The sequence below is a fragment of the Chiloscyllium plagiosum genome, chromosome 6, assembly GCF_004010195.1.
Source record: "Chiloscyllium plagiosum isolate BGI_BamShark_2017 chromosome 6, ASM401019v2, whole genome shotgun sequence".
NCBI classification, from domain to species: Eukaryota; Metazoa; Chordata; class Chondrichthyes; order Orectolobiformes; family Hemiscylliidae; genus Chiloscyllium; species Chiloscyllium plagiosum.
The window spans coordinates 98,661,076-98,680,010 of NC_057715.1; the positions used below are offsets into that span (position 1 = coordinate 98,661,076).

General features: G+C 39.6%; 2 protein-coding genes across 8 annotated transcripts; one reads left to right on the top strand and one right to left on the bottom strand.

Moving 5' to 3' along the window:
* Positions 1–5,781: 5,781 nt before the first annotated feature.
* Positions 5,782–15,138, bottom strand: unc50 (unc-50 homolog (C. elegans)). Of its 7 annotated transcripts, none has more exons than XM_043692244.1 (7): positions 14,928–15,108; positions 12,918–13,054; positions 11,967–12,248; positions 10,806–10,926; positions 9,007–9,146; positions 7,446–7,547; positions 5,782–6,748 (listed from the first exon to the last, which is right to left on the bottom strand). In XM_043692244.1, the coding sequence occupies exons 3-7, from the start codon at positions 12,244–12,246 to the stop codon at positions 6,612–6,614; spliced, it is 780 nt and encodes a 259-aa protein (XP_043548179.1). In that variant the 5' UTR covers positions 12,247–12,248; positions 12,918–13,054; positions 14,928–15,108; the 3' UTR covers positions 5,782–6,611. The 7 variants fall into 7 exon arrangements, with proteins under 7 accessions (XP_043548179.1, XP_043548178.1, XP_043548174.1 ...); XM_043692243.1 differs by having other exon boundaries at positions 11,967–12,251; XM_043692239.1 differs by lacking the exon at positions 12,918–13,054 and having other exon boundaries at positions 15,052–15,138.
* Positions 15,139–15,303: 165 nt separating this feature from the next.
* On the top strand, positions 15,304–18,498 carry LOC122551166 (cytochrome c oxidase assembly factor 5). Its single transcript, XM_043692791.1, has 3 exons — positions 15,304–15,608; positions 16,599–16,682; positions 17,849–18,498. The coding sequence occupies exons 1-3, from the start codon at positions 15,507–15,509 to the stop codon at positions 17,888–17,890; spliced, it is 228 nt and encodes a 75-aa protein (XP_043548726.1). The 5' UTR covers positions 15,304–15,506; the 3' UTR covers positions 17,891–18,498.
* Positions 18,499–18,935: the final 437 nt, after the last annotated feature.

Below are 18,935 nucleotides of genomic sequence, written 5' to 3' on the forward strand. Positions count from 1 at the left end.
GGAGGGTGGTACAATTGCAACATTTAAAAGGCATTTAGATGGGTATATGAATAGGAAGGGTTTGGAGGGATATGGGCCGGGTGCTTGCAGGTGGGACTAGATTGGATTGGGATATCTGGTCGGCATGGACGAGTTGGACCGTCGGGTCTGTTTCCATGCTGTACATCGGCATGACTCTATAATACATCCCAGTAAGGAGGCAAGATACTAAGAGAGGGGTAAACCAACTATGGCCAACCAACTAAGTTAAGGACAGTACAAAGTTTAAAGTACATAAGAACTAGGAGCAGGAGTAGTTCGTCCAGTCCTTCAAGTCTGTTCTGCCACTCAACAAGATCAGGCTAATTTTTTTGTGATCTCAGCTCCACTTACCCGCGTTTTCACCATATCCCTCAATTCCTTCATTTTTCAAAAAATCAACTACTTCCTTGGGCAAGGAATTCCATAGATTGACAGCCTTCTAGATGAAGAAGTTCCTTCGTAGTTCAGTTCAGTTCTAAACCTGCTTCCTCTAATCTTGAGGCCATGCCCTCTTGTCCTAGCCTCATCCTATCTATTCCCTTCATAATTTTATGTTTCTTCTGAATCCAATGAATATAATCCCCAATCTACTCAGTCTCCTGCTTCCTCTAATCTTGAGGCCATGCCCTCTTGACTTGCCTCATCCTATCTATTCCCTTCATAATTTTATGTTTCTTCTGAATCCAATGAATATAATCCCCAATCTACTCAGTCTCTCCTCATAAACCAACCCCCTCAACTTTGGAATCAACCGAGTGAACCTCCTCTGCACCCCATCCTTTCTTAAGTAAGGAGACCAAACCTGCACACAGTACTCCAGGTAGGCCTCACCAGCACCTTGTACAGCTGTAACATAACCTCTCTGCTTTTAAAATCAACCCCTTTAGCAGTGAAGGACAAAATTCCATTTGCCTTCCTAATTACTTGTTGTACCTACAGACCAGCCTTCTGCGATTCATGCACAAGGACACCCAGGCCCCTCTGCAAATCAGCATGCTGCAACTTTTTGCCATGCAAGTAATAACCTACTTTGCTGTTACTCCAACCAAAATGTATGACTTCACATTTACTAACATTGTATTCCATCTGCCAGACCTTTGCCCAGTCACTCAATGTATTCACATTCCTCTGCAAAGTTTAACAGTCCTCTTCACACTTTTGCTCTGCCACTCATCTGTGTTATCGGTAGATTTTGACACTGTGGTCCCCAACTCCAAATCATCTGTATAAATTGTAAATAAAAGTAAAGTAAATTGTAAATAAAATGAAAGCAAAAACGTTTAAAGAGGCCAGTGATAGCCCAAAAAAACTGGAATAAATTGAAATTCCTGCAAAGGAGGACTAGAAAGATAGAGAAGACAGAGAAAATAAACTGAGGGCAAACGAGCGAGGAATGTAAAAACTGACAGTAAGAACTTCTTTAAATATATAAAAAGAGAGAGGTCAAAATGAACATAGGCCCCTCAGAAAATGAACAACAAAATATGGTTGTGTTAAACAGATATTTTGCATCAGTTTTTATGGTGGAAGATAATCTAAACATCACTTTATTAAAGAAGATGGGGCAGGAATTAAGAACCATCACCACCACTGAGGAAGTAGTATTAGACAAACTAATGGGGCTAAAGGCAGATAAGTTCCCTGATCCTGACGCTTGCATTCTAGAATCCTTACAGAGATAGCCACAGAGATATGGATGCATTGGTTGCAATTTTCCTCAACGTCTTTGGATTCTGGAAAAGTGCCAGAGATTGTTAAACTGTGAATGTGACACCCCTATTCAAACAGGAAAGGGGGGCAAAAAGTGGATAACTATCGGCCGTTTAGCTTAACATCTATTGTTGGAAAAATTTTGGAATCAATTATTAAGCAAGTAATAGCAGAACTTTGGGGAAATCATAATTTAATCAAGCAAAATCAGTATGGTTTCATGAAAAGGAAATCGTGCCTAACCAATCTATTAGAGTTTTACAAGGAAGCTTCAACCAGAGTGGATAGAGGGGAACCAACAGATTCACTCTATTTGGGCTTTTAGATGGCATTTGACAAAGTATCTCACAAAAGATAAAGTTATAAGATAGAGCTCACAATATTGGAGGTAATATATTGGCAAAGGGCAAGAAAGAGCAATTGGGGGATAAGGGGTTCTTTTTCAGTTGGCAAATGGAACATAATGTGGGAAATGTGAAGTTGTTCATTTTAGAAGGGGGAACAAAAGAATAGAGTATTATTTAAATGGAGTAAAACTGCAGAAAGATGCAACACAAAGAAACACGGGGGTATTTGTGCGCAAAACCCAAAAAGCTAGTATACAGATACAGCAGGTAATCAAAAAGGCTAATGGAATATTGGCCCTTAGTTCAAAGGGATTAGGGTATAAGAGTAAGGAAGGCTTATTACAACTGTACAAGGTGCTGGCGAGACCACATCTGGAGTACTGAGAGTAGTTTTGGACTCCTTATTTAAGGAAAGATGTCATTTCATTGGAGGCCATTCAGAGAATGTTCGCTAAGATGATCCCAGGTATGGAGGGATTGTCTTATGAGCAAAAGCCAAACAGGTTTAAACTCTTCTCCGTTAAGTTTAGAACAATGAGATGTGATGTCATTGAAATGCTAAGGGATATTTCCTCTCCTGGGAGTATCTATGACCAGGACATAGTCTCAAAATGAAGGGATGCCAATTTAAGACAAAGATGACGAGGAACTTCATGTGTAGGTGGATTAAGAATCTTTGGAGCTCCTGCCACAGAAAGCTATGGAAGTGGAGTCCTTGCGTATGATTAAGGCTGAGATAGATAGATTTTTGATCAGCTAGGGAATCAAGGGTCATGGGGGAAAAACAGGAAAGTGGACATTAGGAAAGTTGGCTCAGCCATGATCCTACTGAATGGTAGAGAAGGCTTGAGGGACCAAAAGGCCTATTCCTATTCACATTTTTTATGGTCTTATGATTTCAGGAGATGGTTCTTGAGCTGATCAGAATGCTGCTTCTTGGTCTTCCTTCTCTGGAAGTTTTCATTGGTTTTCAAGAAGTAAAGGTGGCTGGTTCACACATATAAAACTTCTCAATTTTTAACTGCAAGTCATAACTTAGAGCAACTGCAAAGATGAGGTGGTTTTCCTTACTTAAAGTGGCTTCATTGCAGAGAACAGAGAAAGCTTCTGACCTGAAGGAGATCAGTTGGCTTCCCACTATTCTGTTCGCAGTCCCAAGCTGTTCAGCTCCCAGACAGCCAATCACATAGTTGATTACAGGCAGAAGACCTTCATCATTGATAACTGGTTACTCACCGACAGACCAATCAAATACTTGCTGCCAGCTGAATCACTGTCTGTATACACATGTAACTCCAGCTCATTTGCAAACTACTTTTCAACTACTGCTCAAACAATTAGCTGTGTAAATGATGCTTGCAATGAATGTCAGTCTACTTGTATTTAAAATTTGCAGCAATCCTTACTTTTTAAAGCCATTCTTTAATCCGTACTCAAAAATATAGAAAAATAAATAGATGTAGTCTTTACAAGTGTGACAGGACGAATGTAAATAACATATTTCCTCTGGGCGATGAGTCTAAAACCATAAAACCTAATGCAATGAGTAATATATGCAAGACTGAGAGGCAGAGAAATTTTCTCATTCAGATAGAGAAACTCAATCAGTGGGCATGATCAAGACAAAAAATGAATAGATTTCTGGAGGCAAACGGCATCAAGAATTGAGTCATAGAGTCCTACAGCATACAGACAAACCCTTTGGCCCAAACTGATCCATGCTGACCAAAATGTCTATTAACACTAATTCCATTTCCCTGCACATTGCCCATATCCTTCTAAACCTTTCCTATCCATGTATTTGTTCAAATGCCTTTTAAATATTATTAATCCACCTCAATCACTTCCACTGGCAGCTCATTCCAAATACATACCACACTGTGTGTAAAAAGGTTGTCCCTCAGGTTCCTTTTTATTCTTTCCCCTTTAACCTTAAACTGATGCCCTCTAGCCCTTGATTCCCCAACCCTGGGAAAAAGACTGAGTGCATTCACCCTATCCATGTCTGTCATGATCTTATATACTTCTATAAGATTCCCCCCTCAGTCTCCTATGCTCTAGTTTGTCCAACCTCTTCCTATAGCTCAGACCATTAAGTCCTGGCAACATCCTTGTAAATTTCTTCGGCACTCTTTCCAGTTTAATAACATCCTTCCTTTAGCAAGGTGACCAAAACTGAACACAATATTCCAAATGCAGCCTCACCAACGTCCTGTACAATTGCAACATAGGTTCCCAACTTCTATACTCAATGCCCTGACTGATGAAGGCCAGTGTGCCAAAAGCCTTCTTCACTGCCATCTACCTGTGACTCTATTTTCAGAGAACCTGAACTCCAAGGTCCCTCGGTTCAACTACACTTGATTAGATTAGATTACTTACTTATAGTGTGAAAACAGGCCCTTCGGCCCAACAAGTCCACACCGAACCTCTGAAGAGCAACCCACCCAGACCCATTCCCCTACGTTTACCAATTCACCTAACCTGCACATTTTTGGACTGTGGGAGGAAATCGGAGCACCCAGAGGGAACGAACGCAGACACAGGGAGAATGTGCCTGAGGTGGGAATTGAACCCGGGTCTCTGGCGCTGTGAGGCAGCAGTGCTAACCACTGTCCCACCGTGCCACCCACTTCTTAAAGCTTTACCATTCACTATAAAACTCCTACCTTGATTTGACTTTCCAAAATGCAAGACTTATTAAATTCCGTTTGCCATTTCTCCGCCCACTTCCTCAGCTGATCAAGATCCTGATGCAATTCCTGACAACCTTCCTCATTGTCCACAATACCTCAAACTTTAGTGTCATCTGCAAACTTACTAATTATGCCATATACATTCTCATCCAAATCATTGATATAGATAACAAACAGCAATGGGCCCAGCATTAACACCTGAGGCATTCCACTAGTCACAAGCCTCCAGTCCGACAAGAATCCTTCCACTATTACCCTCTGTTTCCTACCGTCAAATCAACTGGGTATCCAATTTGCCAGCTCCTCCTGGATTCCATGCAATCTAATCTTCCAAAACAGCCTACCATGCGGAACCTTATCAAAAGCCTTACTGAAATCTATTTAGACTACATCTACCATCCTGCCCTTGTCAATCTTCCTGGTCACTTCATCAAAGAACTCTTAACAAGTTTGTGAGGCATGATCTCTCATGAGATCATGTGCAGGAAAATGGCATAGACCAGCTATGATCTCATTGATTGGTGAAGCAGGCTCAAAAGACTGAATGTCTTGTTCCTGTTCTTACGTGTCTAACATCACAATTATAAAACATTTATTCTTTTTAAATTTTCCCAACATTCAATCCCTTCTTGTCTTTGTAATACCGAGAGCTGTGTGCCCTTCCAATTTGGTTGCTTCCACTTAAAACTTCCATTAAACCACAGCAGGTAATTATGCTTTTAGCTGTCCAGGTCAAGCTCTAGTGAGCCCCAACCCCTATCTCTGGTTTAATGGTACTGCTCAAAGCCAACTTTTTTGACCAAACTGTATCATTTGTCCAATTTCTTGTTACATAGAAAGCGTTGAATTTTGTTTGATATGCATTTTAGTATATTAAAGCACCATTTTATGTCTAAGTTGTTGTTACAGCACCCTATTACCTAGTGATGTCAATACTTTAATACACAAGCAACCTCACATCTCTAATCATTTATATAATTAATGTTCATAGAAGAAATTAGCATTAGTCTTTGTTCGCATCAATACTTTATTTTTGTTAAAAATGTATACCCTCTGGTAGGCCTTCAAATGTGTTAACACACAAACTGGTCAGATAATACTACCTGAATATTTGTTTCCCATTCCCCTTGCCCACCCCCAACCAAAGAAAAACATAATTTAACCAGTTTTGCAGCTTGCATAGGAAGTGTGAGCGAGCAGGCTCACGTGTGGAGACTTTAAGAATTCATTCAGTTTTTGTTTAGCCTGTCAAATACCTTAACTGGAAAGGAGAGAATTTCATTAACCAAGACCAAGGAAACATAAATTGAAAATTAAAAGACAACTTCCTTCCCTTTCCCCATTCTCCCCACAGTCCCCTTCACTCAAGAATAAGTGCTGCCCAGTCCCTTCCAGATGGAATTCTCACTCTCCCTTCCCTCTCCTATGAGTACATTCATTGATGCAATAGCTCAAGTAGGGAAAGACAGAAAGAAAATATTTATTAAAGATTCCTAATAAAAGATTATGACCTGTAAAAAAATTGTCAGATCTATTGCTAATAAAGGAATGCACTTCATTGAAAGGTTTGATCAATATAAAATATACAATCTGATCTGGTATCTGGGTTCAATGATCAACCATTCACGCAATAGAAAACATTCTGCCACAATTGAGTAAACATTTAAAAACAAAGCAATTCTCCTCTTGGAAATATCCCTTAAATATCTCTGGGTATGTAGATATCAGTATGTACTTATTTACAAATCATACAAATGTTAAAGCTGCATTACACATCGTCAACACAGCAAAAGCAACCATAATATTTAGCAACTGTTTTATTAGATAATTGAATCTTCTACTGAACTCTGTACTTGTAGAACCAGCACAATCCTTTCGTGAAGTTCCATCCCAGTCCCAGCGATAACAAGAACAAAAGGATGAGGAGGCCAAATGGATATAGTAGGGCAACTGTGTTCTTCAGAAATGGCAATGCTAAAAGAAGAAAAATACTAAATAAGTGCATGGCCATATAAGGGAGAAAGGAATTGAATATGCTGCTGGAGTCAGATGATGAAGGATCGGAGGCTTGTGTGCAGCACAAGCATCAACAAAGAATAGATGGGCTGAAGGGCTTGTTTCTGAGCTGCAAAATAAATAGGTAGCTACATGAAATGAAAACTGTTCAAAGGAAAATAAACCATGTGGGTTATTATATGGACTAATTCCAGTCTATTTCCTGTAATTCAACAACAAATCGTTATATATTCAGCTAATAGCAGCTGCATACTTCATGTCAACTGGTCCAATTCCTCTCATAATAACTGAAGTCTTCAAACTCAGCTTGGTATAATTCAAATGGCTTGCTGCGGAGTGTGGATTAAACACATAAATCACTGCACAGCAGGACAGGATCATATGGACTAGGGTGGACATTTTTACTAGTTCTTCTCAGAGCAAATATCAAAACAAACAGTATTGTGTGACCTCTCCTGGAAAGCACAAGTGAATATTAAGCAAAGACATGCTTGCCCAGCCTCCCATACAGAGTTGAACTTTCAGTGAATGTCAGCGCCTGAGGACAATATTCTGAGATAATAACTAAGCAAAGGAATTAAATGTGGACAACTTAGCTCCTTTCATTTTGGGTTCATAAAAAAGTTCATAAAACATTATAAAACTTAATATTTACCACTATATCCAAGAAAAGTAATATAGATGTAATATCCAACGCCAACCAGCCAGAAGATGTTACCAACAAAGTAAGCAAGAAACCCATCTCTGATGATAATGTCTGCAAAGCAAATATTCAAGATTAATTACTTGCTTAAATACAACTACAACCTTCACAAAACGTTATAATCTTGGCTGCATTTGCAGCACAAACATCACTGTTACAATAACTGCATGAACAAACATTTGAGCAGTAACATAGAGCAAGAAACTGGTCAGTTTAAGAAACAGGGCACCTTGGATTATTTTGTTTAATTCGGTAATGCAACCTAGTTATTTTATCAATAGATTCTGGCTCAGATTCCCTAACAGTTAGCTCGGCTGGCTGACTTGCATTGCAAAGCGATGCTAACAAATTGGGTTCAATTCCCACACCGGTTGAGGTTACCATGAAGATCCCACCTTCTCAGACTTGTCCCTGACCTGATATTAAACTCACCACCAGTTGTCTCTCTAATGAGAGAGCAGACCAATGTTTTGCTGGAACTAAGGCAACTTTATTTTTCTACCCTGAAAAGACAATATTGAGTCTCTTCCTCCATTCTGCTATTGAACAACCTTTGATCAGAATTAACAGAGTATAGTGTGCAAGTGTAGTGATGATTTAACTGATCATCATGATGTTTGAAATAAAAACTTAACTTTGAAAACGTAAGCCGAGATGGAGGAACTTTGGTAATCAAGATGATTTAGTGAAAATCGGAGCTAACAATTATGGTGGTCTTCCCTCCCATGACACATGATTACTATCAATGACATCATTGCAATGAATAACATATTTATTGCAAATAAAGAACATAACCAGTGAACGCATCATAGCATAAATTTAGACAAAACCAATAAAGACCAATAGCGGTAATTTATTGCGACATTGTAAATATAGTAGAAAGGAGTCTGGACAAGTGTCTGATTTAAAAATTTTCTGTTCTTTTTCCACCACTTGGCTCCTTTTCTCCTGAATGACAGATTTTGACAAGCACTCTCCAGCACCATTTCCATATATCTGTTATAGAGTCCGAGCATCAGCCAAACTTACTGATCTCAGGAACATCACAACTGAGTCCAATACCGAACTAATGCCAGCATTCGTATACTTCCAGCGGTAATTGCTGGGTAGGAACTTAGCGTAGGACCTCAGTCCAATTTGTATCTTCATAACCAGTATTATTCAGCCCCCACTGTAGCACCTTTGCTGCTAGTAGGGCTGAGATTAACTCTGAAATTTGTAAAATACAGTTTCTCCCAAGATACATTTAAACAAGTCAATAGCAAAGACTTGTGAACAGTTTTTAAAGAACTGTAGTGCAATTAAAGGTTGGGTGGTACTAGAATGCATATACCTCCAGTAACATTAATTGTGCCACACTTAACTTCAAGACCATACAATTCAAAAGTAAGTTTGGCCCTTCTATTTTTTCAGTGTTTTAGGTACACAGAGGCAGGATTTAGTTTGGAACAACAATGAAGAATTTTAACATGCTCAAAAAATTAACCTTTGTAAACGTAAATAGTACACTTACGATTAATAAAGAACAGTTGAATAAAATGCAAGATCACAAGGAGTGGATAGAAAGCATTCAGGTGAATGTCAAATGCATATCCCCATTCCACATCATAGCCTTTACTCTGAGGCTTCATCAAATATTTGTTGGTAATAAACCTAGAAACAAAATATCACAGGTGTACTCTTAACAGAACAGCTGATTGGACTTTTATCAATGTTTTAACATTAAGATGGTCCCAATACTTGAGGATAAACAAACAACTACTAAGACTAAGAACCATTTTACTTGAGGAACCTTGTGAAGAAAGTGATGATTAGATTCCCTTCAGTGTGAAAACAGGCCCTTCGGCCAAACAAGTCCACTCCGACCCTCCGAAGAGCAACCCACCCAGTCCCATTCCCCTACATTTACCCCTGACTAATGCACCTAGGACTGCAGGAGGAAACCGGTGCACCCGGAGGAAACCCACGCAGAAACAGGGAGAATGTGCAAACTCCACACAGACAGTTCCCCGAGGCGGGAATTGAACCCGGGTCCTTGGTGTTGTAAGGCAGCAATGCTAACCACTGAACCACCGTGCCACCCCATCATATTGAAGAAAAAGAGAGGGGATTGGAAATTTATTCCAGAGTTTAAGGGCATGACAATCTAAGGATCAACATCAACAGTGGCACAACAGAGGAAGAAATGGAAGGGCACAGACTGGAGTCAAAGCAGAGGAGTTACAAACTGGGAGACAGGACTGGAAGAGGTTCAAAGTATGCACAGCATGTCAGAAAGGAATGTTCAGGTATAAAGTTTAAGTGGTGTCTGTGTATGTGTATATGTGTCTGAGGGGGGCTTGCGGGGGGAAGAGAGAGACAGGGGAGAGAAATAGATGACAATATCTGTAAAGTTTTGTTCACACAGTGTAGAGTAGGAGGCAATTCAAGGCAATGAAAAAAAAGAGTTGGGGAAGGGTAGAGAAGTTTAGAAGGTTTTGTTGTAGGGGACTTGAAAATTACAGTAACATCCCTGTTATTTTACACAATGGGCCAAATGATCTTCTTCCAAATAGCAGCAATCTGTGAATCTGATTATCATGCGATCAAGAGCCAAAGAGGGATAGATTGGTTCTCACAACAAATGATAGACCAGCAGCAAAAGAACGAACAGAAATGAGGTCCTGCTTTTTAAAATTTAATCTATTTTTCTAATAAAGCTGTTCAAAGATGTTATTACACACCTCTAAAACAGATGGGACTTGAACCTAGGCCTCCCAGTTAAGGGGAGAGAGACTATCATTACTCCACAAGAGGGCCTAAAGTAGAATTTGACATTTAAGACAGTAGTTGCCATACATTTATTAAGTTACATTGCTCTTTGCTGAAAAGCACATGTTAATAAATTATTTCATTAGCATCAAATCAGGCTACCGATTGCCTGTTTATTCCTGGTGCAATTACTTAAATTAATATTGCTCCACATCTCTACTTCCTATCGGAAAGATGTTGTGAGCTACAGGGAAAGGCTGAACAGGCTGGGGCTGTTTTCCCTGGAGCGTCGGAGGCTGAGGGGTGACCTTATAGAGGTTTACAAAATTATGAGGGGAATGGATAGGATAAATAGACAAAGTCTTTTCCCTGGGGTCGGGGAGTCTAGTACTACACGGCATAGGTTTAGGGTGAGAGGGGAAAGATATAAAAGAGACCTAAGGACGGGTTGGATCGAAGGGTCTGTTTCCATGCTGTACATCTCTATGATTCTATGTCTCCTGCACTCGATATGCCTAGTAGCAAGGCCAAGGTACAAAACCAAAATGTTTTAAAACTTACCACATTAATGTTGCAATCAGTAATCCAACTCCCACACAATCAATGAAGACAACCCAAAGTAAAAGCTTCATTGTTTCAAAAAATCCCATTCCTAATACAAATCCAAAACCTATGGTAGAGACTAGAAAGAACAAATAAAAACATTACTATACTGCATTCTAACAAATTTTCACCACAATGCATTGTTTTACAAATGTTTTTTAATCCAAGGACTAATTTGCAATAGACATCATAAAATTGGCAAGAAGGTTGAACATTGAATCATGAAAATTATAGCACAAATAGGCCATTTGGCCACTCAAATCAGTAACTCAGTAAAATGCAAATTATGAACAAACAACATATTTGTAGCTGTCCTTTGATCTTTTATTGTTCATGATATTAGGAAATGAATGCATTGCAGTAGAGATTATTGAAGTTGAAACAATGAAAGGGCCTAAAAGGGATTTAAATACACATTTGGAAAATTAAAGGCAGGAGTATAGAATAAAAGTTGACACTGGAATCAGACTGGATGAATAGATTTAATTTACATTGAGATTTCTAGAATTCCATACTAAGGGTATAGTAGCATAATGGATATGTTACTGGACCAATAGCTCAGAAACACAAGTTCAAATCCCCCTTAGGCAATTGAAGAATTTAAATCTAAAATAAATTGGCTGAGGCCAATTTAAGATAGTTGAATAAGTACATATTGGGGTTTATTTACATACATGTATACACAGAGGCCCATTCTCTGCCATCAAAAGTGATATGTTTAAGCATTAATCTGAGCGACCTGGGAATCCTACAGTTCCCATTGCTTGTTCAATGATATTGGCTCAGCCAAACAGATTTTATTTGCTAAACCATTAACACTCCATTCTTCTGTGGTATAAATGGTCATGATTGTTTGAAACCTGGCATTGTAGCATTAATGGCCTAATGCGTGAGAGAGGAAAAGCTTCAACATGTTTCTCTTTTCAGCAATGTTCAACTTTTGTACAACCGTTTACAACATTCTCAAACTAAACCTAAGAATTGTTTATGTTACTGTCAATCTTAGAGTGACATTACTCATTAATAATCATGCAACAGGCAGCATGCTCGACTTCACATCACAATTCATGTCCAATAATAGGGCTTCTTGCAATGGAATTTTTTTTTAAGGACACTCACCACATAACCAGATACTGAGCAAAACTAGGAAAGCAGGGTCATCTCTGGCCCACTGGTCCTTTGTCTGTTTTCTGTAATGAAAATTTCTGTATACCATCTGTGGGGATGTAAACAGGTACAACATCTGCCACATGGCAAATTCAAAATCCATCTGCTTAAAACGAAAGAGCCGCCTGAGGTATTTGTACCGCTTGGCTCCAGCTGTGTGTCGTGCAGCATCCCGGGAACTTAGTGCACCATTCCCTTGACTGATGGGACTATAACTTGTCGTTGGTAACATATCTGCTGCACAAAATAGCACAAAATCTAAATCAGAACATTTTCATATTACACTTCCAATCATCACTTTCCTGCACTATTCAGTTTCCAAACATGTACATCAATTGCTAACCAATCTTCTGTGGCTTGGCAATAGCATGCTTGCCTGAATTATTCCTATTTGTAAGAAATCTGCCATCAAACTGGTGAAGTGACTGTAATACCTTGACTGATACTGTATGTTTGCTGAATTTTGCTTTCATCACTTTTAACTTAAGCCAATAAATATCAAATCTGGATTGTGTCTATATAGAAATGTACATTCAATTCGTAACTATGTTAAAGTACCAGTATTAACACTGCATACATTATATTTGCAATATTTTAAAAAGCAATTTATTTTTCAACGCAGCCAGATGATGCAAAGCTGCAGCAGCAATGTATTCACTGAACCAACTGAATAGGTTAGTGAGGTCATTTCCACAAATCTGCAGTCAGAAATGTTGTTTAGGGGAGTAGGTCAGAGGACATCACAAAGCATCCTTTAACTGCTGATGGTACTCTTTCACTAATTCCTTTTAACATTTTGAAAGTTAGTTATCAAAAACAGGAGCACCCTATCATAAAACCTTTGTTATAAATTATTACTTGCAACCATTGCAAAGTTATTTTAAAAATTCCAAAATCTATTACCAGAATTTTTCCCAGCAAACTTGTTTAAGCTCAAAACAGAGCTTGAGCAAATGAAGCGAGCTACCCACTATGGCAAGTAGCGATAAAAGGCTTCAGACTATAGTGTCCGAAAGATAGTCACATCTCAAGTAGACAACCTGAAGCAGAGAAGACAATCCTTAGAAATCATTACAAAACAGTAAAATGGCCCCCATGTCCACATTTGCCTGCATATAACCAAAGCAATTCTTCAAAAGCATGTAACAACATGAAATTTCTGAGGCATGCTGACATGACAAGTGCAAGCGTTAGTACATAACCAGCGGAGTCCCTGAAATGATCGACATTTTTCTGTTGAATGACAAACATATCATATTGAAAACATTTTTTAAATCTCAGAAGTTTTGAAATTGATAGAATCTCATTTTGCTTTTTTTCCCTTCAAGTCTTCAATTCAGGTTAATTCCTCAACAAATGACCCTGTTCCATGCATACAGTAGACAATAACAAAGGTAGCGATGAATATCACAAAGATCACAAATATGATCTCAGACCCAGCTTCCAACAGGTGCTACTATTCAGCAACTGAAATGAACATCTTGCTCATTAGTTCTGCACTTCATCATAACAACAGAAATAAATAAAATTGAATGTGAACATCATATAATCAATGATATTAATGCAGAAGGATGGAATTTGGCCAATTGTTCCTGATACAGCTTTCCAAATGAGAAATTCATTTATCAACATCCTCCCACCTTCTCCCTGTCAGCTGACACATCCACTGTAGGTGAATTTTCTACATATCATACACAGACAGAAAGATAAATGAAGAAATGCTAGAAATGGCTGAAGAAAAATGGAATCTAATAACAAAATGACAATACTATAGTCATATCATTACAGCATTAAGTAGAAAGATCCAAAGAAGGGTCACTGGTCACAAAACATAACTCTAATTTTTCTCCACTGATGCTGCCATATCTGTTGAGCTTTTCCAGTCATTTCTGTTTATGTTTCTGATTCAAGCAACTGCAGTTCATTGAGTTCTTTTTTATTTTAGACAGAGACAGTTTTTGGAAGGTGAAGATCGACAGAACACATTAGAGGGAGGAATTGAGAAGAAAATGGATGGCACATACAATTCCACCTTTTACCTCTTATGAAATGTGTAAAGAGCAGACACAGAGCAGAATTTAGGAGAAAGTGAGGACTGCAGATGTTGGAGATCAGAGCTGAAAATGTGTTGCTGGAAAAGCGCAGCAGGTCAGGCAGCATCCAAGGAGAAGGAGAATCGACGTTTCGGGCATGAGCCCTTCTTCAGGAATGACAACTCAGACAACTCTTCCCTGACAACTCTGAGCAGAATTTAACTCTCTGAAATCACGATGTGAATGAATGAACACAGAAAAGATGAATCCAAAACCATTTGTGAATTATGCAGCAGAATAATGTTCAACAATGGGATAAGACAGCCAGACTCCCAAATTAAAACTAAAACAAAGAACTGCGGGTGCTAGAAATCTTAAACAAAATCAGAAGGCTCAATGGACATTAAATGCACATTAACGTTGCTAACTTTGCTTTCTCTCGACTGAGGAGAGATGGTGAGAACAGCAGATGCTGGACAGTCAGAGTGGATAAAGAGTTGAGCTGGAAAAAGGACAGTAGATCAAGCAGCATCAAAGGAGAAGGGGAGTCGACGCTTCTCTCCACAGATGCTGCTCGACCTGCTCAGTTTCTCCAGCGATTCCTGTTTCAGGATTTATTGCCTGTAAGGTGCAGCTCCTAACTGCACACCCTGGAGGAGATCCTTCTGACCAAATGATCTCCCCGGGACGGATCCTATTGACCAGGGGAGGCCCAGTGATCTCCCCGGGACGGATCCTAGGGGAGGCCCAGTGATCTCCCCGGGACGGATCCTATTGACCAGGGGAGGCCCAGTGATCTCCCTCGACCTCCCTGACAACACAGTCCGGAAACAGCGTCCGTCCGCCATTGCCCCAGTGTTCCCTAGCTTTGTGATCTTACCTCAGGACACGACTAACCCAGACCCCAAGGGTGGTGGAGTTAGGGGAGGTAAGGGGGGGGGGGGGATGTATAAGGTGCTACCCTCCCCCCAAACCTTCAGCCGAATCAGAAAACAAACCCCGACCGTCGCAGGTAACGGCGCCGACGTCGCACTGTCGCGGGGCTGCCTGGGTGTTGTGGTCCTTCGCCAGGCGCATGCGCCACTACGTGGAGCCAGCAGGACAGCGACCGCCTTGGCGCGGTGCCGCATGGGAGCTGTAGTCTTTCGCGCGCGGGCAAGGGGGACAGATGCGTTAAGAAGGAACTACAAGCCCCAAAGTTCCATGCGGCATTGACTTGGCGAGTTTCCCGCTCCACCCTCCCCTCACCCCAGCGGGCGGGAAGGTGAAAGGTCGTGGTTAGTTCACGTCGATAAGATGTTGTTGTCAATGTAGTGAGGATGGGGGTGTTCTGGTGATCCTGTTCTAGAGTGATCGGAGGCCTGGCCGCGACATTTGTCGAGGATTAGGGAGTCTGTGGGCAGGCGAACGAGCCAGCGAGGGAGGCTCGTCCTCGTGTTGACTTCCCGGCGGCCCAGTGATGCCAAAGTATTATGAGGAGAAGGAGGAGGACGGCAGAGCGTGTGCCGGGGTCAGGGAGGACCTGAGGAGCTGCTTACTGGAACATGACTGCGTGCTGAAGGTGCTGAACGACACCCAAACCTTCAACACCTGTGTTTTTCCTGCTCCTCGGATGCCGATGGTTTCTCTATCGTTCTAAGGATGGCACCCTTTCTTAATAGCAGACAATTTATCGTAACACTTATATGGCACTAAGTGTAAGACTGCACAACTGAAGTTGATAATATGTTAGAATAATTTCTTAATTTATGATGTGATAAGAATCACATTGGGTGGCTGGGTGGCACAGCAGTTAGCACTGCTGCCTCACAGCAGCAGAGACCCGGGTTCAATTCCCACCTCAGGCGACTGACTGTCTGTGTGGAGTTTGCACATTCTCCCCGTGTCTGCATGGGTTTCCTCTGGGTGCTCTGGTTTCCTCCCACAATCCAAAAATGTGCAGGTTAGGTGAATTGGCTATGCTAAATTGCCTGTAGTGTTACATGAAGGGGTAAATGTAGGAGAATGGGGTCTTGGTGGGTTGCGCTTCAGTGGGTCAGTGTGGACTTGTTGGGCCGAAGGGCCTGTTTCCACACAGCAACTAATCTAATCTTATCAGCTGATTAAATTTGTCTGAACGCATGTGAAAAGGTATGTGGTATTTTTGGTTTTGTAATTGAAGTCAGGAATACAAAAAAATAGAAGCAGTGCAAAAGCAAACTACTAGATGTGCTGACAATATTCAGTAAGTAACTGTGCTGAACTATTTCTATGACATTATTCAGTTCTGGACATCACATATATTTTCTGACGACTTTACACCAGGGACCTGGAGCTTTGTTACATAACCCCTTTCTGTGCCCTATCTATTGTATGATTCAATGGAGCAAAGCAAGACTTCCTGAGTGCAAACTGTTAGCAATTATGTTAGTACACCTTTGGAAGCAATACCTAGCTAAATTACTCCCAAAATGCCAATAGTCAGTGGACTAGCTCTCTTCATGTCTTATTTAGCAAACAGACAAGTCTAATCCAATACACCTAAATTTTAATTCCTTTGTATTTCAAGTAGGAAGGAAAGACACCAAAACAGTGCCTAAAAGAAGGACATTGCACGGCATTACAACGTACTTTCTTTGAATGTAAAAGATCAATGGTATGTATCAATCTTAAATAGCCATTTTTAGTGTTTTTTAAATCCATGACTGTGTGATTATACCTTCTTACAAGTTTTGATTTGAGAGTTTAGTGATAGCCAATCTTCCAACTCTCTTGGATCTCATCTAGCATGTTTATGCTTTTGATTTGGTGACTGTTGCCCACAATATTATGTTGGTAATTCTGACATTGTAGCCTTAGTCAGATGTTGAGGAATGACTTCAAAATAAACTCAGTGTTGGCCATTATTACCCCTCTGAAACTAGTTGTATCTTCAGGATTTAGCATGTGGCAGGTAGATTGCGGAAGTGCTGAAGGTGATGGTCTGTTATTGTCAGCTTCACTATAGGCTGAATTGCCAGTCTCCCCTAACTACATAATGTGGTCACTCAGTTGTGAAGATTTCCCTTTGCTCTAGCAAAGTTATTAGAAACCTATAACAAGTGTAGCCAAGTTTTTAAGTGCATGAGTAGTAATTATTATTGGTCAATTGACCTGGGCTTAAAAAATAATTCTGTCTATGGATCATTACTAATAACTAGATATTTTTAACTTCAAGATATTTTAGCTTCTTTCTCTACATGTTATTTGTTTCTCAATCTTTATTTATCCCTTTAATTGATTTTCATGCTACACTTGGTCACATGTTTTTCAGATTTTTAATGTGATTGGATTGTTTTTACAGCCTGATCACGTTACTGTAGCACCATAATCATGATCCCCATTACAGAATGCTACAATCTGCTGTATGGCAGGAAAGTCAAAGTGCTTGTCTCAGACATTGTTGCTTTTCTTAACATCACTTTATTTTGAGGCACTTGCTTTGCCGCTCACTGCGAATTCCAGATTTATGACTTGGCATGGTTTTGAAAAGTGTGAGACAGAATGGGATTGATAAGGAAATGATAACTCATGATAGAGCAGAAATGTTCAATAAGAGTGTTGATCTTCAGGATACTGTCTCAAAATATAAAAGGCTTATTCTATTGGTACCTTTTTTAATTATAGTGCAAAAACAAGTTGGGAATTTGGAAGAAACTAATGGAGTATAATGTTTCATCATACATGAAAGATATGGCTGTACTAATACCTAATTTGTCCCAATAGCTGCATCAGCATTATAACATTGCACTTTATTAATGTCCAATTAATTTTGTTTTAAAGCTGGATAACAGAACTCGTTTCAGAGGAAGAAAAGGATATTAGCGATTCAAATGCAATAGAGGAATACTTCAAAATTTAAGTGCATTGATGGCTTCAAATCAACATTTTGAATAATGAATAAAATAGTTCTTATTTGATTTAGAAAATCACTTCTTATTGTTTGTTCTTTTTGTATGAGAAATTAGTAAGGGGATTATATTTAAGTACAACTTAATTTTATGCAGTACAACTGTTTGGATTATTTGGCTTCTGGAATGGCTTTAAGATTAAGAGGGAGAAAAATGATCCAGGTGTTTTTGCCATAAATTTCAGCAGTTGTTAATTTCCTACATTAAACATAAAGCTGCTTATATTACAGGGAGAGGTATAATCACTGAAGAGCTTTAAGAAATTGGAATAAGACAATTTGGGGGTACTTTCCTGTATTGTGTGTAGGATAAAGTTAATGGAATAAAGCAAAAAACTTATGAAGAAGGGCCATTGGACTCAACGTTAACTCCCCTGCTTTTCCCCCCTACAAAACTAATGGATTTTGCTGATATTCTAAAGCCAGAAAAGAATTCTAGGTAGATTGGAGAATGAGTATGTATCTCAACATTGCAAATACTATGTATCATTTTTCAATAAAACTAACTACAATCAAGCAGTAATTTGAGAAGTGTAATCAAGTCTTAATTTACTTTTTTGTACATGGATGTGAACTGTAGTGTAACATTTTTGTTGAAAGATAAGCACTGTTGAATGCTCTGATGCATACTTTCAATATACAGAAAGAAACCTCAAATATTTAGATTTGATCATGTCTTTTAAACATCTTGATGAGTATCATAGTTAAGTACTTTAGAATGTGTCACTTGTTATATGTGAAAATAAATCAGTAAGGAGGCTGGTACAGTTGCAACATTTAAGAGACATTTGGATGGGTATATGAATAGGAAGGGTTGGAGGGATATGGGCGGGGTGCTGGCAGGTGGGACTAGATTGGGTTGGGATATCTGGTCATCTCTATGATTGGACCGAAGGGTCTGTTTCTGTGCTGTACATCTCTATGACTCTAAGTGGCACACGGAAGGCTCATCAAAAAACA